Source organism: Sinocyclocheilus anshuiensis, unplaced genomic scaffold (genome assembly GCF_001515605.1).
Source record: "Sinocyclocheilus anshuiensis isolate Anshui unplaced genomic scaffold, SAMN03320099.WGS_v1.1 scaffold267, whole genome shotgun sequence".
NCBI lineage: Eukaryota > Metazoa > Chordata > Actinopteri > Cypriniformes > Cyprinidae > Sinocyclocheilus > Sinocyclocheilus anshuiensis.
In genome coordinates, this window is record NW_015552637.1 from 3,567,034 (window position 1) to 3,593,623 (window position 26,590).

General features: G+C 35.6%; 1 protein-coding gene across 1 annotated transcript in view; it reads right to left on the minus strand.

The window, feature by feature from the left end:
• LOC107666746 (regulating synaptic membrane exocytosis protein 2-like) overlaps positions 1-26,590 on the minus strand; it is a 175,734-nt gene that overhangs the window by 128,201 nt on the left and 20,943 nt on the right. Inside the window, exons 3-5 of the mRNA XM_016458178.1 lie at positions 14,559-14,769; positions 11,851-11,862; positions 1,586-1,863 (exon numbers count right to left, since the gene is read on the minus strand). Coding sequence (XP_016313664.1) covers positions 1,586-1,863; positions 11,851-11,862; positions 14,559-14,769 — 501 coding nt within the window. The remainder of the gene's footprint in view (positions 1-1,585; positions 1,864-11,850; positions 11,863-14,558; positions 14,770-26,590) is intronic.

Sequence of the window (26,590 nt, forward strand, 5' to 3'; positions counted from 1 at the left end):
CACTCACTCACACACACACACACACTCACTCACTCACTCACTCACTCACTCACTCACACACACCCACACACACACACTAATGGCAGGTGAGATCAGCCCCATCCCTGTGGCACACGGCCCAACATTCCTCTCCTCCGCAGGTATTCAGGAACGGAAAATCAAACCAACACACAGCAGTCGCCCCGGATTCAAGGGAGCGGGCATCTGTTTCTACAGAGACATCTCTCTAGGACTGACCCTTGACCCCATGATATGGCCATCCCAGCAAAAGACAGAGAGAATTTGATACAAGGGCTCAGAGAGACACTGCCACCGTGTGGTAAACGATGGAATAGCACTCACTGCTCACACTGAATTAGAATTTTCCTGTAGATTAGGGGCGTAATTTTTGATAAATGTGTTATGACTCCCTGCATTTGTTCAAGAGCAGGTTTCACCATAAATTACGGATTGTTATTTACCTGTCTAGCGTGTTTAGCACCAAATTAGCAATGGTAAATGGAGGAAAAACATGGTAAATGTTGTTACCCCAGTTTCAATTTCACATGGTCTATGTATGCATGTGTGGTTAAAACCAGATACCTTTCATACATGTACTGTAAAAGCCAAAGGGTTCACTAAAAGACTATTTCCTAAATTACAATTAAACATCACTCAATTATTTAATTTTACTGAAATTTAAAGGTTTATTTCACCTCCAGAATGAAAATGTCCTGATAATTTACTCACCCCCAGGTCATGTCAGCGGAAGTTAGAGAAAACTGCTTCTAATGTTTTAAATATATATATTTTTCTTACAACAATGCATCGTTTCGCCCTAGGAGGACTTTATTCACCCCCCGGAGCCATGCGAGGTACTGTTAATTATGGATGGATTCACTTTATTGGACGTCTTTTGGACTGTTGAACGAAAACACCCGCACACTGCCATTATAAAGCAAGAGAAGAAAATTATAAAGAAGAAAGTATATACACCTAGGATGCCTTAAGGCTGAATAAATCATTGGCTAATTTTCATTTTTGGGTGAACTAATCCTTTAATATAATTAGTTATTGAGTTCACATAACTTTTTCTATTAAGTGGAATGAACTTTTAGTTTAAATGAATATTAAAGTAAAATGAACTAATTTCATTTTCAGCTCAATTTCAAATTTAAATTTTAACTACAAATAAATATATCTGAAATTATATATTAAACATCCCACAGTAACATTCTAGAAACTAGCCAAACCATCAAAGCAACCATCTATAAATGTCCTAACAACCTTCTTAGCAACACCCTAGTAACCACCCAGAAAACCCAAGCAACTGCCTAGCAGCACCGTAGCAACCACAAGAATACCCTAGCAACCATTTAAGAATGTATTAGAAAACATCCAGAACATTCTAGAAACCACTTAGTAACAACCTAGCAACAACCCAGTAACTACAAACTACCTCAGCAAAAATCTGGTTTCTTAAAGTAGCATGAATAACTTGAAGAGTGCTGCTGTTTAAACAGAATAAGGATTTCTAAACGCAAGGTTATTGCAAGTGCAAATGTTTCAACACTAAAACACATTAACCCATATAATCTGCACTCACCTGTTGCTCAGAGGGTCGTTGGGCTTCAGACTGGAGTCGTTGTTGAGGGAAGCCTGGCGCGGGAGGCCTGGAGCTCGGCTGCGGTCCCCTGGAGGCCCCTGGTACAGCAGTGGGACTTCCTGAAGTTTGGCCTTCTTTTCCTGCGGAGCCTCTTCGTGGCGTCGGCGAGGGTCACTCGCACCCGAGAGCAGGGCGCCCCCTGGGCCGCTGTAGAACCAGGCCCCTGACTTGGTGAGGATTTCTTGTTGTTTTCGGCACAGGTTGCATACCCACATCACCTGACGGTGAGAGAACAAGAAGTTAGAATCACAGGAGAACACAAGACCCCAAATGAGATGAATGAAAACTCTCTGTTGTGGGAGAAGCGATTTGCAGTCTTAAATGAGTCATTTGTGTGTCAACTGTGAAGCCAAAGACAGAGTGAATAATGGGATATTTGTCCAGAACCTCATGCGCAGGTCCCACAACAAACAGGTTCGGAAACGGTGATGCTGGTGCAGCTGACAAACAAAACTGTCAAAATTCATGTGAGAGGAAATGAACAATGCAAAGTTTAGGCTCAACCAATGGCATGAGTTTGGGGGCGGAGCCACCTGGTTTGTCTGACTTTTAGAGCACTGTAGGGATGACGTATGTTTGTAGGCCAAAGCCTGTAAACGAATTAGCATTTAAACACTTCTGGTTTCATTGTCCTGAAGTCAACGGGTTTTTGAATTTGAATTAAGTGCTTGAAATAAGGTCTGTGGATAACACGAACACAGATTTTCATGTTTTATTCTATGACATAAAAAAACATCAGTAACAATACCCTTGCAGTGTTGCCAAGTCCACGGTTTTCCTGCAGAATTGGGCTACTTTTATACTGTTGCTGCCGGTTGTTTTTTCAGTCTGTGGGTTGAAGCAAAACCCCCCCACCCGCTGGAACATTATTTCAACTAAGGTGGGACCCCCCCAGAAGGCGATTTTGATTAAATTTTGACAGTCATTTTCCCCCAGAAAACAACTGACCCTTCACAAAGTCCCGCCCCCCTTTGTTACTGTTGCTATGTCCGACAAGCCATGCGCTCTCAGGCCACACATCAGGTTCTCAAGCAGTTAAAAAAAAACATCATTGAGCAAAGAGAAAACTGACAACGTGCCGACAGACAGGACAGAGCAGGTTACTTTTGGTATAAAACAAAGTCTCAGCTTTCAAATGTTGTCATTTTTTAAGAAATTCAAACAATAAATACCGTTTTGTGGTTACAGATCGCTGTAGCACCTCAGTTTAAGTGGCACATAAACCGATCATCTCTTCCTCATTACTAGTTATAGCATAAGATAAACATGAGTGAACATCTTCTTTCAACCGCAGAAAGACGTCAATACACATCGTTTTCAAGTTCAAGTACACCAACGTTAATCTACTCTCCGGTCTGGTTTGTTTGTTGGACAAAAATGGCAGATTCGGTGTTATGATTGGTCAGATCACCTGTCAATCAAACTCCCAGCGAAGGGGCAATTGGGATCATTTTGGCAGTGATTGGGCTAGTTTTGAATACCAATTGGGCTGGTTTTGTTATGCAGACTTGTCAACCCTGACCCCTTGTTATATATATTTTAAAGCTTTTACTTTCAAGAAAAAAGGCAGTTGCTAACAAGTGGCTAAATGGGACAACAGAGGTTGTCAGGGACATTAAATACAGTATCATAAGACCTAATAAGTAAACTCATCTACTCACTTGTCCACTCATTTTGTTTAGAAGAGTACTCTTGCAAACTGCTCTAACTCAAAATTTAAGGGAAACTTTTAAATAAAAACTAATTAAAGAGTTGTCAGAAGCTTAATGGTGATGACGTTAAAGTGATGAGTAGTTAGTCTGCTTACTTTTATCTTTTTACTATTGGCTATTGTATTTAGACACCAAAAGTTGTATTAAATGATAGCAAAACGTGTAAGAGTCAAACTTTTGTTAGTCACAGAGCTTATTTTCTTTATAAATTCAAAAGCTAATGGAAAAATCCTATTGGGTTTTGGCGAGGGAACCAGGGTGATGCTAACTTCTGCGTTGGCCTACAAAAATACAACATTCCTGCAGATGTGGAGCGGGGTGGAAATGGCAGTAGGTGTTTAGAAACCTGTTTGGAAACAATCAGTAGTGATTTTTGCATCAAGCAACACTATTATTACTGTACTCAGGTCTTTACAACCTCTCAAATCTTCTGCTTTCAACACTCCTGAACATCTCTTGAAGTCGCACCAACACTGAGGGCATGGCAGGCTGACCTTGTTATCTGCCCAGCAGAAATGCACTTAGCAGGTGGTTGGCATCAAAGCTGCCATCCAGTTTGCTGGTGGTAATTAAACATGCTCTGAGTCTCACCTGCACATACAGGCTTTCATCCATCCAGACTGAATACATCATGCTACAACAGCTCCCGGAAATGATGCGTCTCACAGAAGAAATGAACTGGGAAATTCTAATTATTCTACAATATTCCAAAACAAAGTGAAGGTCTGTTCCTTACATACATAAAGCTGGTTATATAACACAAATATAACAAATTGCACTGTATGAACTACTGAAATGCTTTTTTTGGAAGCTGACAGCCCCTGGACAGCATTCATTCACTTTGATTCTATGGAAAGAGCATCTCTTCAGAAGAAAGTGAGCCTCACAATAAATAATGATGACAGAATTTTTCCTGTAATACCCAAACAAAAGAGCCTACAATATATTCAAAACCAATAATTGTTATGAAACTTGAAAAGTTGTGTATGAGCTGCCCAATCAAGTGAAAAGTCACATCTTTCAAGTGGTTTTTGATAAGATCACAGTGAGAAATTGCACTCCGAACGGCTCTGAGACGTACCGCAGATGGATGTGAGAGTTATTGTGATGAATGTTTGGTCAGTCAGCGATAGACAAACGAAAAGATGTGTGCGGTGAAAAATTGATAAAGTGCTGAGTGAGCTGTCATTGGTGTCAAATGGCAGGGGACCTTTCTGGGTGAATCTCATGAAGCCTGTCAAGAATATGTCCAGGTCATGTCTCACCCCAAAATCAAAAGGGGAAAAGAAAAAACAAAAATTATAAGTATATTTTAATATTTTAATTATAAAATATAAATCTATCTATCTATCTATCTATCTATCTATCTATCTATCCATCCATCCATCCATCCATCCATCTAGCGGTTATCAGACGGCATAACCGGAGAGGCCGTCCTGGGCCGCTGAATATTTTGTAGATGTTTGATAAAAGTGAGGAAGTCCATGATGAGGGGAGCGTTATCATTCACCAGCTAAAACACCGCCTGCAGGTGGAACATGAATATTTAATGCGCTTCTATATTTAGAGCCCAGCAGCTCGTAATAGACTAGATGCATATTCATAGGTTTTATTTTCTCTCAAATTAAAAAGGACCTGTTAAACAAAGTGTTAATTATGCAGCGACAGACTCAAAAATAGACAGATCTCTAAGAGGAAAAGAACATACTGTATGTAGCTCAGTCCTCTACGGGTATGTCACATTGTCGAAAAGTACCTCTATTATTAGCTGAAATATTGTGAAATTAAGGTCCAATAAGATTTTATAATTCAAGCTGCTGTTTACATTAAGAGATCCATAAATATCAAGCTGTAATTAAAAAAGGTGATAGTGAATCATTATGTTCTTATTTCTAGACTTGTTCTTTTGATGACAAACAGTTTTCCGAATAACAATATGCAGCTTTTTTCCATTCCCTGAATCTCAATAACACAATAAACGCTTAATGCTAATCAATGTAGCCATGCTTACCCATGTCTGCTGTGTATTGTTTGGTCCAAATGGATAAAACGGATGTTCAATAACTGAATTCAAAACTCACGGACAGCTCCACACTGTTTCATAAGCGTAAAGGGTGACCTTTCAGAGTTGGGGATCAAATGCTCCTTCTGCTGTCAAGATTGTGCTTCAGTTAAGATTTTGCAGGAAAAAAAAACAAAGAAGATTAATCCTAAGATCGATCCAAGTTGTCAAAAATAATATGCAACAAAATAAAAGCAATTGCTCATGCAGGAAGCTGATATAGAGCGATCGGAGAGGCACGTAATCATGTTTTTGCCACCGAGCATCACTAACACAGGTCTCATTACCGATGCATGTGAGCACGCAGCTCCACCGGGGCTGAGTCTGACTCATTACCCATGCACAACGCTCACTAACTCTCTTCAAAGGATGCTGATGAAGACAGAAACACTAACTTTAACATCAGGATGTATTAAGTCAATGATGTGCATCAGATATTATGTTTGCAAAATCAATCACATTATATGAGTCAAAATCTGATAAGGGGTAATTATGAAACAAATGATTTAAAAAGTGATTTTTTTCACTATTATTCACAATAGGATCTGTACTTTCATGGGTTAAAATAAAAGATTTGTGTTCTTAGAGACAACAGACAAACTTTGTGCATCAAAACCACTCCTTTTCTGGTTAAAAAAAAGTCAATGAATTTGCAACAGCTGAACGTTTTTGACAAGCCAAACATGTCAGTTTCTGTGATATTTAATTTATTTAAGCCACAAAATAAACATTCTGTAAAATAAGTACAATGAACTACGCAAAAAGCATTTCAAACATCTCAAGCACATTTTATAATACCCAAAAATCAAACGTGTCATCACCATGTCCGTCAAAAACTTAGGCTGGCTGCCGGTTGAAATATTACAACTAAAAACATTTACATAACACCCATAGGCATAAATCACTTCACTGTATACTTGTTGGCTAAGAAATAAATGATTATTACCTTACGATCTATCTGTTTTCAAATCCACATCATTTGTCTATCTATCTTGCGCATCGATGTCTGTCAAAAATAACACGCACAATACATGGCAGAGGTCCAGGGTGTTCACGCATTTCCTGAAAAAAAAAACAGACTACTGGACGTTTTGACTACGCCATCGCCTTCTGAGAAGAAAAAAATGGCGGCCTGAGTAGCTTAAACATGCAGTCTGTCAGAGAATGTAACGTACCTAATGCATACATAACGCATGCGAGTATGAAATCACTGAAATTGACAAGTGATTTTTATCAAATGTAGTTCGATCACTGTCTTCTTAGTTATTTGAAAGATCAAAGTTTGATCAAATGTAGTTTAATTTTCCAATAAAATATTTTTTTGAATGATTTGTTACATTTAAATACCCATTTGCAGATTTTGTGCCATATGAACTAAATCTTTGGCAGTGTATTTATTTATTAAGATTTCTCTTATTTTTAAACTTAAAAACTATGCTGTGGGTGTGGCTTGGTGGGTGATGTGTACGCTTAGGTCATTTCCTGAGCACATCCCACCTGTTCTCCCTACCATTTCCTGTCACCTTTCTACTATAAATGAAGTAAAATAAAACCTAATCACATATGGGAGACCAGGACTACTTGTCAAGCTTTATAGTCCAGCGAATATTTCTGAGGGAAGGTTTATTTTTCACCATAAAACCCCACAGATGTAGTCACAAAAGTAGTTCATATGGTTAATGACTTGCATGCGTGTTATTCCGAGAATTCTAAATCCATTTTGACAGCTTTTGCCAGAGGAATAATCTAAAATGTAAGTTTATTGACTGAAAACCCTTCATTGCAACATTACACATATAATACCGTTTGAGGATGGTACCATTTTTTAATGTTTTTGAAACTTTATTTGACCAAAAATGCTGTAAAAACAGTCATATTGTTAAATATTATTACTTCAAGACAGGCCATGTAGATTACACTTCTATAGTGTTTTACGGTGTTTGTTAGTTTGCTGCTTGGTTTTGACCTTTGAGAGCCTGATAATCATGGTGACAATAACGGTCACTGTAGACAGAAAAGAAATGTGTGATGGAAAAGATTTCCTGTTTGTGTTCCACTGAAAAAGATTTGGAATGACATGAGAATGAGTAAATCATACAATAATTAAAATTTGGGGTTAACTATTCTTTTAAATCTTGCACAAATCATTAAAGAAACTAAACATAGATCCAGACAGCAGTCAGTAGCTACCACTAGCTTCAGTGTCAGTGAAAAGTGTAAAAGGCTTTTTTTCTATCATCATTTTCTTCTCTTCCCCAAACACTGACAGTCGTGGTGAAAGAGATCCTGTTCGAGACAGCATCAATATTTACAGCTCCCGGTGTCTCGTGCAGTGATGGGAGCTGTCGGACATCACACACTGGAACATGATAGCACAGCTGAGTCCAGCTCTGGCGACAAACATGAGGCAATGTCTGCGTGTTCACTAAGACCGACTGTATATCCATCCAAAATCATCATGATGATGAGGGGAAACGATAGATAGCTGAGGTTTACCTTCACTGCCACTTACAACAAAGTTTAACATCGGTTTAAATTTTACAGACTGCTTAAAATGATATACAATCCCATGTAATCAGTGTTATTTCAGTAGCACTTATTTACTAAAATGTATTAATATTTTGAATTAGCTGTTATTTTTAGATTTTCAGTTTTCATTTTTTTTATTGAAACAATTTAAATTTGATTAAATTCATTATATTTTTGTCATTTTTTAATATTTCTATTTAGCTTTAATTTATTTTTATATCAATTTTTATCATTTCTGTACTTCAAATTAAACTCTAAAAAAATATATTTTATTTCAGATAGTTGCCAAGTCAACATATTTGTTTTATTCCAGCTTTATTTAAATTAATGAAAACAGTTTTAATGGTTTCAGTTTTGTGACAAGGCCATCAATAAATAAATGTTTATTATAAATATAAAATATCCAACATTTTGGAAATGTATGATATTTTATATATGTATAAAAATATCAAAAGCTGTCAAATCGACCAGCAACACAATACTACATTTGCACCAGCTGATAAGAATGAAACAAGCACAAACAGCCTTCAGTTTTTCTTTGACCATCAACAACAACTTCTAGCTTTAGATAAAAGATATTTCTATGTCAAACGGTCTCCAGGGTTCAGAGAGGTTAGAATCACAAGTACTGTCTCCATTCAAACCCTTAATGGCGTAAACCACAGAGGGGAGAAACTAAATCCAGTCATCAAGAACTAACCAGCAATTCAATCCTCTGCCGGGCAACCAGATAAAAGCTTGGCACAGCCTTGCTACTGCTGAGATACCGGAAAACGTAAGGAAACAGAACTACAGACTAGAAAACCAAGATACCAAAAATCAAACAAACATCTAACACTCAGGAACTTTGCTGCCGTACCAGGGGTGCAGCAGGCGCAATGATATTACGCAGTGCCTGAAAATAGGCTAACTTCCGTCAACATAACCAACGTGACCACCTGCTTGCACAGGGAGCGTGCCTTCCATTGGAAGTTACCTAGCTGGGGACTATTTTCAGGCGCTGCATAATATTTATTTTCAAAAATAGTGGAGTGTTCCTTTAAGGAAAATTGTATTTTATATTTTTTGAATTTTATATTTATACATATATAAAATTATGTTTTCCATATTTTAATATTATTCATCTGAATGCATTGTGGTAATGAGTAGCTTTTAGGGGTGTAACGGTTCACAAAATTCACAGTTCTGTTCGATGCGACACAGTGGTGTCACGATTCGGTACGATACGGGTCTGGGGGGGGGGGGGGGTAATAGCTTAAATCGCAATGTTGGAAATACTTCTGTTTAAAACCATGAAGGCGAGCCAATGGATATCACACAAGCAACATGCAAACTTTGCGCAAGAGTTATGCCTGTGAACATTTTAATCAGACAATTCACTATGCAGAAATGAAAGAGACGACGGGAGACGAATCTTCTTCAACATATGCTGATAACGGTATATAGCTGTTTTCATTTATTCCCTTAATATTTCTCTTGTGACCCGTACAAAGTCGCAAGAGTTATGCCGGTGAACATTTTAATCTCAGACAATTCACTATGTAGAAATGAAAGAGACGACGAGAGACGAATCAACATATGCTGATAACTGTATATAGCTAATTGTTTTCATTTATTCCCTTAATATTTCTCTTGTGGCCCGTACATAGTGAAAAAAAATGAGAAGAAACGTATTTTGTGTTAAATAGCTTGTTTTTGAAAGTCGTGCTTAAAATAAAGTTTTTTATTTCATTGATTTTTATTGATGACTGCAGTGTTAATATTTTAATTATAGACATATAATTCATTGTATAATAAACCTGTTTTAAAAGACCTTTTGTTTTTCAAAAAAAATTTTTTAATTGAGTCAATAGCCTTATATTTTGTCATCCTCGCAGTGGGATTTTTATTTTTAATAATAAAAATAAGAATGTAACAGGCCTACATTAATTGAAAAAATGCAAAATCCTCTTAATATTGCCAATAATTGATGTTTTTGACAATATCTTTATGAAAAATATAATTGTATTTTTTTATTTTTAGGTTTATAGATATGGACACATTATGTTAATAAATAGCCTTAAATTTCCTTATGGAAAATAATTTTATAATTTTTCTTATATATACACATCAGGACACATTATAGCAATGAATAGCCTTCATATAGAAAATGGAATTGAATATTTATACATTTGAACATGTTAAAGTAATGTATTATGTAATAAAATATTTTTTATTTTAAAATAATGTTTATGTATCTGGACACAACATGGCAATGAATAGCCCTTATTTTCTTCATGCAAAATATTATTTTCGGTTTTTTTTTTTTCCCAAGTTGATTTTGGTGCAAAATGTGACCTATGTTTTCATGAGATTCTCCCATATACTGCCATATTTCTGAGCTTTATCAAGTCTAGTTAGACTCGCAGGTTTGTGTAAGTGAGGTCTGTGGGGATCACCATAACTCAGAAGCGGGGCTGGTGTGTGACAGGTAACACTCCAGGTGAACCTGCTGCATCACCATCTGTGCTCAAGGGAACACGAGAACATTTCTATTGTCCTTCTGCACAAAGAGCCGTGCCGCCTGCCAGCCTGGAGCCGGACGCAACACTTTTACTACACTACTCATGCAGCCAAAACAACATGCACAATAAAGAGGCTGCTGTTTAATTGCTCAGGGAGTTCGCATTTAACTATCAACTTTGTCCTTAATTAAAAAAAAAAACGAAATTCTGAACCTATAAAGGGGGCATATAGGCGATTACTAAGGTCTTTTTCCTCATAAGAGACATCTGAAGAGCAGGAGATTTAAGCCAAATCTCAATTTGATGCTGTTGGAATGTCATTGTTGGAATCAATTATAAAAAATAATAATAATTAAGACCTTTTAGAGATCTAATTTGTCTTATCAAATTGCAATAATATGATGTTCTTTTTGTCACTATTGTTCAAACTGTCACTATTCAATCACAACCACAACAAAAATGAAAGAATTCACAAAGCTATTTCTTGTTTATTATAAAGCTATTATTGTGGTTTTCCCACTTTAAAATAATATGAAAAGGTGCTGATGTTGAAATGAGGGGTGATGCAATGTCATCGAGTTGATTATAGCAATATCACAATCATTTCTCATTTAGTACAGGTTCTGTAAGCGATTTCAGCCATTTTGATAACTCCAACCATTTTGCCATAATTGTAGAAACTGTTAATAAAATTTATAGGCCTATTTTAAAAAACGTAAAAAGTGAATTGATAAATGCAAGTAACAATAATAGAACATAAATCTAGAATCTAATTATATAGATACATGTTACATTCATTAATCTTAATATAATATTTTAAAAATATATGCACATTTTCATGTAAAATAAAAATTTTACATTTTTTCTTTTTTATTGATTTTTAATTAATAAAAGTGCATGAATAACCTTATAATTTGTTTTTAAAAATGCATACAAATATATATATATATATATATATACACACAAAAATACAACTATATTCATAATACAAAATGTACAATGAAAATGCATTTACTTTTATAGTAAAATACACTGTATTAAAATTGTAAAAATTAAGTAAAAGAGATATAAATTGATGCCAAAATGTCATCCTGTTATCCTTGAAAATTTGACATGGTCATCATTTTGTATTTGTTTTTACAGTGTAACTTAAACCACTCACACTTTTTTCCAAAAACCCATCCTTCAAAGGTTTGTAGAGCAACCGGACAGAGATTGTTTCTGACTGCCTTAAAAAGGAGTCTTAAATGTCCTTACTACCTGTGAGATATTCCTGAGGCTCATTTTATGCGTGCTTCTCCAAAAAATCAATAAAATAATCGCTTACAGCACCTTTAATGGAGGTGTGCAATCATCTAAGCTAAATATCAAAGCATAGACAAGAAAAGGGGTGCTGACCACTTTATCCTCCTGTTGCAATTCCACAGGGGAAGAAAAGCAAGAGAGAAAGACAAGGGAAAAAAGAAGAGGAGAGAACAAGTGTGAGTGACATTCAGACACACATAAAGAGATGTTCATGTACTACTGCAGCCAATCACATCGCCGCTTATTACTCTGAGCAAAGTCATTTAAAAGCACTAAGACTGTACTGGGAGAGAGACATCAAAAGGTTAGATAAGCAGTTTCTGGCCTGATACATCCATCGCCCCAGGCCAACAGGCGAGGTGATAAAAACAGAGGGAGTATCGCCCTCTTGTGGTCATCGCATTACCTGCTCAACCCTCAGCGACCAGCAGCAGGAAATAACAAAGACGACCAAACGTGTTACAATGAGTTGAATGACTTCTGTATGCAAATTCACAATAAAAAGGACCTGCATTAATAAGTTCAACTACTTAAAAATTAAAATATGGCTTTTAGCATCTATTAATAACATCTCACTATCACATTTTAAAGGGGTCATATGATGCTGCTAAAATAAAAACATAATTTTGTGTATTTGGTGTAATGAAACGTGTTTATGCGGTTTAAGGTTCAAAAAACACATTATTTTCCACATACTGTACATTATTGTTTCTCCTCTATGCCCCACCTTTCTGAAACGCGTCGATTTTTACAAAGCTCATCGGTCTGAAAAGCGAGGTGTGCTCTGATTGGCCAGCTATCCAGTGCGTTGTGATTGGCCAATTACCTCAAGCGTGTCACGGAAATGTTACACCCCTTACCATATTGTGATGCCCTGTCCGGCCGGAGCAATGAGACAAAAACATTAAAACCCATTATAAACGAGGCATTTGTTGCATCCAGTGGGGACATAATTACGGATTATAATGACTTATACTGTCTTTTTACGCGTTGCGTTGCAGCAACAACAATACTACAGCGAGAATAAAAGTTACGCCTTCTTTCTTTGCGTGAACATTTGGGCGGCCTTATGCAAATCGTCCCACATCGTGACGTAGACATGTGGGGGCGTGTTAGAACGAGCCGTTTTAGGTAGGTGTGGTTGACTCTTAACTTTTATTAAGAATATATCTTTCGATTTGAGACTTTCGTCTTTGCAACTTTACAGATCTTCTTTATGCACCAAGAGCTTGTAACACTCCAAAGAGAAAGGAAAAATTGAAATCGCATCATATGACCCCTTTAAATATCAAATATGCTCAGAATGGCATACTATGCACCCTATTTTTGCAGTATGCTATATGCAAACTAAGCAGAGTATGTACATTTTTTTGGTGCAGTATAAAACCAAAGCACAGTACATGAATACTGTATCCAACAATGCAATGCATACCACTTGATGTTAGAAATATCATTTTAGCTTATTGTTTGATTGGATTGCCAAAGGTTAAGACATTTTACTCAATACTGGACTAACCCTATAAACCCTATACTGTATCATATTTGATTCACAATGCTTTAAATCCTCTAAACTACCAACATGATCAAAACGTTGCTGAGAATTGTTGCACACAATCTACTACATGTCTTCTGTCATCTGATTGGTCGTTTATACTTTTTTAGCACATTAAAAAGCATTAAAGTATAATTCTAAAAACATTCACCTTCAGCTGGCTCACATGTCAATTTGCTGTGAAATCTTGATTTTATGAAATAAATCTAAGAATAACTTGCTAGTAATATTTCAAGATGAACACTAGACTGAAGCAAGGTTTACATAATTATCAATATTTGTGACCCTGGAGCACAAAACCAGTCTTAAATTGCACGGGTATGTTTGTAGCAATAGCCAAAAATACATTGTACGGGTCAAAATGATCGATTTTTCTTTTATGCCAAAAATTATTAGGACATTAAGTAAAGATCATGTTCCATGAACATATTTAGTAAGTTTCCTACCATAGATATATCAAAACTTCATTTTTGATTAGTAATATGCATTGCTAAGGACTTCATTTGGACAACTTTAAAGGCGATTTTCTCAATATTTTGATTTTTTTGCACCCTCAGATTCCAGATTTTCAAATAGTTGTATCTCGGCCAAATATTGTTTGATCCTAATAAACCATACATCAATGGAAAGCTTATTTATTCAGCTTTCAGGTGATGTATAAATCTATTTTTTTTTTATTCACACTTAAGACTGGTTTTGTGGTCCAGGGTCACATTTTATAAACAAAAAAAAATCATGTTGAAATGCATCAAATATGATACATCAGGCTTTTGAGAAACATTTATTTACAATCATTTCTTTTTTTAATCATCATTGTATTGCACTGTATTATATGTTTTACCCCACTACAACTACAAAGCTTTGATCATAAAACTAAGCATTTATATATCTTACGATCTATAAATGTATATATCTACTTATATATCTTTGTCTAAATGTTCCATTTCAAAAGATTTTTCTGATTATTATTTCAAATGTTAGGCTTTAGAGGTTTAAAAGTGCAAAATAACCATATTTATTTCAAAGATGCTAAAAAGACACTACTAGTCATGCGACAACAGCGTGGTGTACTTACTACCTTTTGCAATATTTCTCACTTTGTAAGTTATTTAAAAAATAGTAGGCAGCATGCAATGCTTTTTCATTCTGAACACAGCCATCATTACAGGAATGACAAGTGTTGATGTCCAGCTGAAGTCAGTGCTTGCGTATGAACGTCTGTGTGATCTGAGGAGCGTTATGGCTGTACCTTGTTAGAGCGCAGTGAAACTCTTCCTCCACAGCGAGCGCAGAACTTGGTTTGGCAATAAGAACAGAGGTGGCCGCAGCCGTCAGCAAACTTGGTTTTATGGCAGATTCCGCAGGTGGGGGCGTCACTCTTCTGCTCCTGGGTGCTCGGTGCCTCGTCCCCCATCTTCTTCACCTGCTCCTTATACATTTCAAATTGCTGGTGCAATTTCCTGCAGGGAACAGAACACAGCCATTCAGAGCACAGCAAGAAAACGTGTTATTAGTTTAAATATTACTAAGCTAATAATACACTTCAGAAATGGGACGCTTGGGTATTGTCATGGGTTATAACCAAAAGGATAATTTTACTGCTCAGAGGCTGCTCATTAGACTTGATTGACTTGTGTTTCATTCAAATATTAACTTTTTCTCAGTTAATTACGCTAAAAACCTTTTAAAAATAAAATACAAAACAATTGCTTATATAGTAATAGTATACAGCTAAAAAATGAATATGAAGACTAACAAAGTCCCCATTTGCTCTCCATGTCATCATCTTGTGATCTCAAACATTTTTTGAAAGAAATTCATTTTTAATCAGTAAGAATGCATTAAATTGATCAAAAGAGATAGTTGTTTCAAATGTTACAAAAGATTTCTCTTTTAAACAAATGCCGTTCTTTTGAACGTTCTATTCAAAGAATTCTGAAAAAGTGTACCACAGTTTCCTCAAAAACAATAAAAACGGTTTTCAACACTGATAATAAATGTTTCTTAACCACCAAATCAGCATATTAGAATGAGTTCTAAAAGTGACAGTGAAGACTGGATTAATTACACTGAAAATTCTGCTAAATAAACTACATTTTAAAATATATTAAACTAGAAAACAGTTATTTTAAATTGTAATATTATTTTACAACATTAATGTTTTTACTGTATTTTTGATCAATAAATGCAGCTTTGGTGATATACAGTATATATATATATATATTTTTTTTTTTTTTACTCGTACACAATTAAAAAAAAAACTATATACAATATCATAAAATGTTTTTGAATAAATCCTCAAAACATATTGTTCTAAAAAGGAAACCCACATTCACAATGAAATATGCACAGAATCAAAATAATGGCTTATGACTATGTTTTGCTGGTTGTCAATAAGCACTAGCTCTGATTAGACTCTGTTGCGACTGCAGGTGTCAGACTGACACTCGACAGAAATAAGAACGGTCTGTTCTTCAACCCACTTCACGTGCAGCCTTGAGACTATTTGTGGCTGAATTCATGTAAAGATAACACGTCAAGCTCACGTGCATCACCTCATATATATAGACTGTAAATCTGACACAGATGTAGACATGACAGAGCTGCCCACAGTTCCAACTACAAAACCTGATTATTTATCAATGCATTCAAAATCAAATAAATATCAACTTGATCTTGAGCAGGCTGATCACCTTGAGCGTGTTTATATAAGGGTGGTGTTTAATCATGCACCCTCTCATTACCGTAAGAGAGCAGAGGGGGTCAAAGGCTTGAGACAGACCCTGAAACGCTAGCTGAAGGCACGCATGACGCACATGCATTTTGTATGTCCCCTGCCAATCAACCGTAGCCGTGGAAACCGAACACTGGGGGCTAACGCCATAAGCTGTCGATTAGAGGAGGTTTGGTCTCACATCTGCCCCTGCAACATTCATTAGCAGGCTGAATTATTGAACATGCTGATCTATTTACTACAGCAGAACGCCTGGGTGTTACCCAGAATTCACCTGGCCACCTCCCACCAAACGCAAACTTGAGCACATTCTCACGCTAATCACTAACTCTGACAGGAGAGTTTGGATGCTTAATGCAAAGGAGTTTGTTTCATGTAAATTTAATGAACACAAATGTCATTGAACTTGTATTAGTCTTCTTTGACCAACTGATAAAAAAAAAAAATAGCAAACCATGTTTGATTCACATATATAGTCTGTAATACCTGGAGAAAGCTATACATTAGCAATCCCATTCATTGCACTAGCATATTTAGTCCATTTCACACTTGTAAAAGTCCCACTGGTGAAATACCTACAATATTGTAGTACAGTATTGGATATACATGTTGGTTTTATCAGAATACACTGACAATATTTTTGACCAGTGTTAATATCAACTAAAACTATTAAAAACATGTTTTGTTAAGTGAAATAAAATCAAATAAAATATAAATTAGATGAAAGACAAATGAAAATGATAAATGTTGCTGAAATAATGGAAATAAGTTGAGGCACTTAAATTAACTGTAAATAAATATAAAGTAAAAACTGAATTACAATTCATGTGAAATAAAAATACATTTTTATATTAAGGTAAAAAAAAATAAAACCTAAAGAGTAATTATTATTATTTTATTTTAAATGGGTTGAATGCTACAAATGAATGACAAAAGACCATACAAATAAATGGGTAAAATTATAGTCAATGTGAAATTGAAGTGACATTTAACTGAATGTGAAATTAGAAGTAAAATTAAAGGTTTAAGTTAAAAATAAAAGATAAAATAAAAGCATATTATATATAAGCATATTAGTCAAGTTTTTGAACAGTAAGATTTTTAATGTTTGTTAAAGAATTCTCTTCTGCTCACCAAGCCTGCGTTTATTTGATCCAAAATACAGTAAAATCAGTAATATTGTGAAATATTTTGACTATTTAAAATATCTACTTTCTATTTGAATATATTTAAAAATGTAATTTATTTCTGTGATCAAAGCTGAATTTTCAGCATCATTACTCCAGTCTTCAGTGTCACATGATCCTTCAGAAATCATTCTAATATGCTGATTTGCTGTTCAAAAAACATTTATTATTATTATTATTATTATTATTATCAATATTTAAACCCGTTGAGTACATTTTTGCACTATACCATTCAAAAGCTTGGAGTTAATATTTTTTTATTTTGGAAAGAAATTAATACTTTCATTTAACAAGGATGCTTTAAATTGATCAAATGTGATGATAAAGGCATTTATAATGTTACAAAAGATTTCTATTTCAGATAAATGCTGTTCTTCTGAACTTTCTATTCATCAAAGTAACCTGAAAAATTCTACTCAGCTGTTTTCAACATGATAATTTTTTTTTTTTTTTTTTTGCCGAAAATAAAAAGCTTTTGTAACATTATACACTATACCATTCAAAAGCTTGGAGTTAATCTTTTTTTATTTTGGAAAGAAATGAATACTTTCATTTAACAAGGATGCTTTAAATTGATCAAATGTGATGATAAAGGCATTTATAATGTTACAAAAGATTTCTATTTCAGATAAATGCTGTTCTTCTGAACTTTCTATTCATCAAAGTAACCTGAAAAATTCTACTCAGCTGTTTTCAACATGATAATTTTTTTTTTTTTTTTTGAGCAGCAAATCAGAATATTAGAATGATTTCCGAAGGATCATGTGACTGGAGTAATGATGCCAAAATTTCAGCTTTGAAATCACTGGAATAAATTACATTTTATAATATATTCAAATAGAAAACAGTTATTTTAAATAGTAAAAATATTTCATCATTTTTACAGTTTTTGCTGTACTTTGGATCAAATAAATGCAGGCTTGGTGAGCAGAAGAGACTTCTTTAAAAAAACACAAAAAATCTTACCGTTCAAAATCTTTTGACTGGTAGTGTAATATATATATATATATATTATTTTTTTTCCCCACTGGCCATCAATAGAAAAGTTGCCGTCTCACCAGCAGGTACTAACTTTGAAGCTAACCGGCCAAACCTGTCAACCTGGACCCCATCAGACAAGTCAGTGACCTTTCACCCCTCTAGGATCAAATCACACCGATGAGCAGGTCTGCTTTCACCAACCCCTCTGCCCTCTTACCCTCCGAACATGTGGATACACAGTACCACTCACTGTCTGACCCTCGCTCCCCTCTCAGATACACAGCAGATAGCCTTCAGCTAATGCAATATTAGATTTTAGTCTGTGTCACGAGACAGCCGCCTGCCAGAAAAAAGATCAGATCATATGTGTTTGGAACGGAGTAAACGATGACACATTTTAGATTAAACCCAGCATCTATCCTCCCATATTCACCCGGGCTCCAGACAGCAGTCAGGTGGATGATGGGAAGGCTGGAGGAGCTCCAGAGGTCTGGCAGGTACGCTGGCTCAGGTAGCATTACAGACAGCTGGAGACCACAGCACCGCTCACCTCCAGAGACGCATAACCCATAATATAATCATTCGCCATTCTTCACGTCTCGTCTGACACACAGCAGATAGAGAAGTCAAAGAAACACGAGCCAGTACACTGATACGCACTCCCTTTATGAGTGACACCGCGGCCACCTGAAGACCTGCGCTTTACCCGTTTTAGCTTCTTACAAATTTGTAGTCGACTTCTCGTGTAACACAAAACCCATGCTTAATGCTGCTCTCTAATGCAGATCTCGTAATCAAATCGAACTGATGGGCCATAATGAGCGAAACATGCCTGTAGCACCTAATATTTATTATAATAAATAGGGCCTGTTAATTTATTACATTAATTTAGAATAATTAATTACATTTCACAGAATAAAATATAACATCATAAAAATAACAACTACATTTCTCATGCCCACTGACCCATATTGAAACTCATTTTTACGATCTGAGCAACTTAAACTATTCAATATTTTTATTTTCCACTATAACGTAATGCCATTCATTTGTCTTCATTTGAGGACTCCAGGCAAACTGGCAAGTTTTCAAAAAAGATTAAATGTGTTAATGCATAACATATAATGAATGAAACAAACAAATAATATTATATTGATTTCTACATACAATAATACTTGCATTATTTTTATAAATAAACACTTATTATTATGAATGAACATGGAAATATTATTTCATATTGTGTACACATTTTATATTTTATTAATAATTTTATAATTTATTATTAAAATAAGTGGCCGTTTATAAAAATATAAAAATAAAATAAGGCAATATAAAAATATTTACATACAAAAACTTTTTACATTTAATATAAAATAGTGAATGAGCATGAATTAGCAATTAACACTAAACTGTCTTAACAATAAACTAAATCTATCTATCTATCTATCTATCTATCTATCTATCTAATTAATTCAAATTAATGATTAACAAATGCTGTAAAAGACATTGTTATTTTAGAATGTCTAATGCTAACAAATTCAATCTTATTGTAAAGTGTTACCAAATTAATGATTAACAAATGCTGTAAAAGACATTGTTATTTCAGAATGTCTAATGCTAACAAATTCAATCTTATTGTAAAGTGTTACCAGCAAATGTATACGTGTAATTTATTAAACATTTTTGTGAACTGATGGCCTTTTTTGACCATTTAGTTAATTGTCAGATTAAGTGAAAGGGGAGTCATATCGTCATATCATCAGAAATGCCACATAATTGAAGGTTTGTCTGAGCGATACAGCGTTTTGAGTGTTGAGGGCAAAGATGAATCCATTCAGTCTTACTTACGTCTCTGGCTCCTCTGGAGGCTCTGTTTGCGGTTGGTTTTGGGACTTTGTCTGGGGCTGGAGAACATTACTAACCAGATCAGTGATTCCGCTAAAGGGAAACCACCTGTATGAACAAGCAGACAGCGCAACTCAAAACCCGGTCAACAAGCCTACTTCCATTCAACACACACACCAATATCATCATGACAACTGCAGTGAAGCTACATACATGAGAAACACACATGTACAGCTACAAAAACTACTGGGATAGAGAGAAAGAAAGACAGAGAGAGAGGGACAGACTAGTCTCAGCCCACTGACAAGCTCATGCATATTGCACACAAAACCGGTCCCTTTCTCAATCTGGCAAGCTCAAGTCTTATTGGTCGGCTTTATGCCCAGAAATCAGAATACAGTTTTTATCCCACCTATAATGTACAAGGTTGCTATAAACATTTTTGGTAAGAACAAAATCACTAGATGTGTCCAAGTTGTCCAGATCCCCCCCGACAATTAGTATCAAGTAAACTAGATATGCAAGAGCAAAACTTTATATTCGGCTTTGTTTTTTAGTTATAACTGTAAAATAAATAGATAGCAATATTTATTTATTTTGGATAAACAGAAACTCTAATTACAAAGTTCACAAATTGTACTATATTTTCCAGCATTTCTCATATAGCTGGTCTTGGATGGGAAATGCTGCGCAATTTTCCCCACAGTTTTCTACTATTGTGAAAGAAGTAAGAACTAGTATAGCAAGAACTATTTCATATAAACTGCCCCTAAATTAAATGTACAAGCAAAATGTACTGTGATTTGGTCGCTTTACATGTCAGTCAAACAATCTCTTCCAGTCTAAGTAGTTTTTTCTTGGCTTTAAGTAGTAAAATTAAATGGACTTTCTGAAAATTCTGGCCATATGAGACTAAGTAAGAAGAGTAGTAAGACTAAGAAGAAAAAGAGAAAGAGAAGATAGAAAACGGAGAGATGGAAAAACAGAAGAGGGGGCACAGTCAGCTGGAGAAGGGAGCAAAGAAGCCGGAGCGAGTGAAATGAATTTTGCATCCATCAACCGTGTATCCACAGATACAAAGAGAGAGATCAAACAGTGTCCATGTGCAACTCACAGAGTCAACGAACAAGCAAAATAAAGCAGGCCTGATGCATCCAGCCTATATGTGGATGAAGCTGCCAAAAGCTTTTCGGAGAGAGCCATGACAGACTGCAGGCAGCCAATCACTAGAGAGAGGAGGGGAAAAGAGCTGCCAATCACAGAGGAAGCCACAGCAAATGCACACGCCACTAACCAGCAAGGCGGGAATGTCAAAGCCTTGAGGTCTCTAGCTAAGATCAGGCCCACACAGAATCTGTGCATGGACAAAACCTGCAGAATTTGAGCGGCCAACAAAGTTCTGCTCCTTTATTGTTTGTTTAATAAATGATTTGGCTGATCTGATTATGATTTGCTTTGCCAATGAGAGTGTTCTGCAGCTTTTGTGGGAAAATGTGGGAAAACTCCACAGTTTCCGTCTAGGCCTGACTGAGTGTTACTTACTGGACTGGCTGAGACTTTGGATCTTCTTTGACCCTAAAAATAAAAAAATAAATAAGTGAACATAAGAGAAGGATGACAACAGAAATAAAAGACAACAAAAGTGTCATTCTAAAAATGACAAACAAAAAATGATCATAAAAGCATGGAAACACATTCAAACAAAGACAAATACATGTAATATACTGGCCATATATGTTATCCAATATCTATCCAATCCAATTTCAATAATTTGATTTGTTATGAATATAATATCTTAAATCTCATATAATTTATATTAATAATTATATTATAATTAATAATTATATATATATATATATATATATATATATATATTTAGCTTCACGTGGTGGATACTTAACGTACTTAACGTTACTGAAGCGCACTTGTTATTCATTTGTTTTCTGGAAAATAAAGTGCTTTAAGTTAAACATGCAAACAGATATGAACACGATCATTTTAAACATATACACAAACAGAAAACATGTAAAGACATGGAACACTTAAATGCAAAAACTTAAGCAAATAATAGATAACAGAAAAACAGAAAAAAAAGACAGGGACATTATCGTTCTGCCTTCCACAGATATGCTGCATGAGTCGACCATAGAAATACCCATCACTGTCCACAACACACAGAGACTCAAACATATTAATACAATAAAATCTACCCTAAGGAGGGTTAAGAGGGTTAATGAACACCCTAATGTAAGAAATCCTGAAAAAACAGTATATCATGCCATCAGCCAAGTATTCCTAGTAGTTTCAGGTTTTGTTTTGCTAAATGTGGACTCTTTTTTTTTTTTACCTGTCTGAGATCTGTGCATTTGTGTGTGAGTTTAAAGTGGAAAAACACCTGAAGTTAAAAACTGTTACAATTATCTGCTGAAACATTCTGTGCAAAATGGTAAAACAGTGTGACACTGCCCCCTAATGGTCAAATATTAAGTAGCAGAGGTTGACATCTGCATCTGTCACAGGAAAAAGTGCAGCAGTCTTAAACCCCAAGTGAAATTTGAAATATACAATACATAGTTTGACTATGTGGCAAGATGGCTTCCTTCAGTTTCAGTCACACACTAGCACTGTGTTGTCGTGTTAAATTGCAGAAAAACGGCACAAGTTAAGCCTTGACTCGTCTTGAGTGTGATGTTCTAACCAAATTATCCCTCTTTCTTAGCTGTTCTCATACTGTTAATTTAACCTCAAATGACTGTCCTCCTCGTCCCTCTCTGTTCTCTGGATCTCTGTGGTGCTCTTGAGTGGAGGTGGAGACAGAGGCCTCATTGATGTGACAACTATAGAATGAGAGCTGAATCATCACTTTAAATAACACACCCCACATCTCACCATCAGACTCGCAGCACGCTCCTCTTAAAGGAGTATTCCTGCTTATTTTCAACTTAACGTACATCAGTTCCATCTGTCAACGTACTTTTGAACAGGCCCAGGTCCAGACCTCAGTAAATTTTTCATGTTCAAAAATAAAATTGGTTCTCTGAATGACTAATTGCTGTTTAAAACTCCTCATATGAATGTCTGCATGACATATTTAATACAGTTTGCAAGAATGTTGTTTAGCATCCGTGGTATGAAAACGATCGCTGCAAGACGCTGGCGGAGTGAACGAGTCTTGAGAGAGTTGAGGGTACTGGATCCAACTATTATAAGCGTAATGTTGCCAGATCCAAGTATTATAAGCGTTTTGGACTTGTCTTTTCCACTTAATTTGACACTTTAGAAAGTTAATAAAGTGGGAAGTTGCAGTATAGGGTCAGCGATATCTTTATCTTATTTGCAAAAAAGTTGAAATAATTTTGTTTGGTTTTTTGGGGGGTTTTTTTCAGTTTTTATTTGTTTTTATAGCAATATCTGGTAACACTGCATGATCGCCGGCACTTAAACTGACAGTAATTTAAAAAAGCCCATGGACAGGTTATTGCTGACAGGATAGCACATTGGGTTAGGGAAATGCAAAAAATGTCATGATATTATCTGTCAGAAAAGTTATCAACGCTGTCAAAAACATTAACAACTAGTACAGACCTGTAGAACAAGTAGGTTACAGAATTAAATGAAATAGCCTACGCAAACACTACCCATTAAGAAGTCTATGTTATGTCATTCAGTATAGTAGTTACATTTTCACAAATCATGCTAAAAACATTCATAAGTGCACTAGACAAAGTTATCATCTATATAGCAATGATTAGTAAAGAAAACTATAAAAGTAATATGTATTAATAAACAACTGAGGAAATTATCCACCCCTATAGTAAAATATTTAAATAAATTTGATGCAATAAATATGGTATAACTTAACATTGTTCATCCCTCCAAAATAGAGAAAACATCTTTCACAAACATCTACATCTCTGTCTCTTTTAAAGTGTTAGTGTATATAATGAGTTCTATTGTAGGGGTTATTATAGCACAATTCATAACCCCAGCCCTCACTCATTTTCAAACCCTGGCTATGGGTGTGCTTTTGAACCATGTTTTTGTGACAACAAAACAAGATCAGTAATGTACTTACACACCCCCTTTTAATAGTAGTGTTTTTTCCTCACTTCCTCTTTCTTAAAGTATTATAAACAATATGATATGTAAACAGGACTCTTTATTCATTTATATAAGGTCATTCAGAAATGAACATGGTCGCTGGTACTGATAGTTGCCATGTTATTAGGACAGCGTGGCGTTGGGTGAGGTTGTCATGTTAACCTTTACGCAGTGGAAACACTGGATTACACATTCATACACACGTTGTGACCATTACCAAAACATGTTACATACAGGTATGAAAGCAAAAACATGACTTCAGACCACCGTGATTATAAGAAAAATGTGGTTGAAGGGCTCGTAGCACAATTACTAACTGGAAATAAATATAAACTAAAATTAAATCTAAATGGTGTTTAAAAAAAATGACATAAGCGCATAACAAAATAACTAAAACTTAAACAAAAATAAAAAGGACTGATAATATAAAAATAAAGCCTAATCCAAAATATTAAACTAGCATATAAATAATACTAAAATACCACTGACCTGCAGCCCTTCACTAAGTGCTGTTGCTCATATCATATGCAAAGCGGCCAATAACTACTTAATGATTTTATATCAAATTATTAAAACCACAACAGCAAAAAAGTATGTTTAATTAAAGGGGTCAGAGAGCCACGTGCCATGAAATAAGCAGACTACGGAGAAAAAGAAAAAAAGAAATGCATAATATGACCCGTTTTTCAGGTAGCACTAAAACGCTGTTCTGTCTGAAGTGTGTGTGTTTGTATAAGCGTGGACACACTGGCCTCCTGCTGTCAGCGATGCACAGAAGAGGAAAGTCCTGTTACATAACACAGAGCTGAATCTCTGCATGGGGCATAATTACTCCACAATTACAGCTGCCAGTGTGCCAGTCTGTGCTGGTCAGTGGGGCTGGCAGCGCCCGCGCTCTCCTGTCTGCCATCACTACCACAACCTCCAGCCTGAACTTAAAGAAAAAAATCTTGAGTTATCGAAATAAATTCTCTTTCTGTGTACAGTTGTACACTTCAGATGACCTGTAGCAGGAAAACTGAACAGAGAAATGTACAGCTTGGTAAAGCATTTTGATTAATTTTAAGCAAAAAGTATTCACTGACTATCTGTAAACTCCAGAACTGCATTCTTGCATACTTTTGCCATAGGTGACATGCACAGTACATCATAGGCAAGGGGGGGAAAAAGCTAAATCGTTTTTATGGAGTAAAAATACAGTTTTTAATAAAAAAAAATTTTTTTTTAAGTTTATTGAGCAGCAAATCAGCATATTAGAATGATTTCTGAAGGATCATGTCACACTGAAGACTGGAGTTTTGATGCTGAAAATACAGATTTGCCATTGTTTAATAAATTCCATTTTAAAATATAATAAAATAGGAAACAGTTATTTTTTAAATTGTAATACTATTTTACAGTATTACTGTTTCATTGTATTTTTGATCAAATAAATGCAGCCTTGGTGAGAATAAGAGACTTAAAGTTGCTGCCGACTTTATTTCAGTGTAGTGACGTATTTCCTTCTGAAACGGAATATTGAGTAGAGGGCGGGGTTATATTCTGGCGCTCCTCCTCTCTGTCTCTCACTCATAGCAGCCTAATGGTTGGAGGGGTGTGTTTAAAAGGATATTCTGCCCAAGCCGTCAAACTGACGTCATCAGAGAAGGACTGCCGTTCCAGAGCAGAAGCAAATGTTCAGATTTTGATCAAAGATTACCAAGACAAACAATTTTTTTCAGCGGATTAACTTGCATGGATTAATTGTTAACATCAAGACTAGCAATGTGCGCTAGTAAAGTAAATAAAGTCAATTTTGATTTCATGCCGACTTTAAAGTCTGCGTGAACCGGAAGTTGCTGCTGACTGGATTTCAGTGTGGTGACGTATTTCCAGCTGAAACGGAATATTGAGCAGAGGGCAGGGTTTTATTTTTGCGCTCCTCTGCTCATCTCTCACTCACAGCAAACTAACGGTCAGAGGGGCGTGGTTAAGCAAATTCTGCCCAAGCTGTCAAATTGACGTCATCAGAGAAGGAATGCCATTCCAGAACAGAAGCAAATGATCAGATTTTGATTAAAGATTACCAAGACAAACAACTTTTTCAGAAGATTAACATGCACGGATTAATTGTTTTTCAATGTAAACAGTCACAACAGTTTTATTTATATTACACTATTTACACATTTATGAGCACGTAACCCAACCCCTGCCCCTAAACCTACCATTTCTCAATAAAACACGATATATCAGGCGGATACAGGAAAAAAATATTAATATTCCGTCTTCCGAGGCAAAACGACTGATTTGTGAGAGGAATAGACGCGATCTCCATAAAGCTCCTTCTGTGTGCTGCAGTCTCTGTGTGTGCGCAAATTAAAAAAATGCCGCCAGAAGAAGCCTTACGTCAGCCTTGGTTGTGAAATGCTATTGGCTCTTGCATGTCTTGTGACA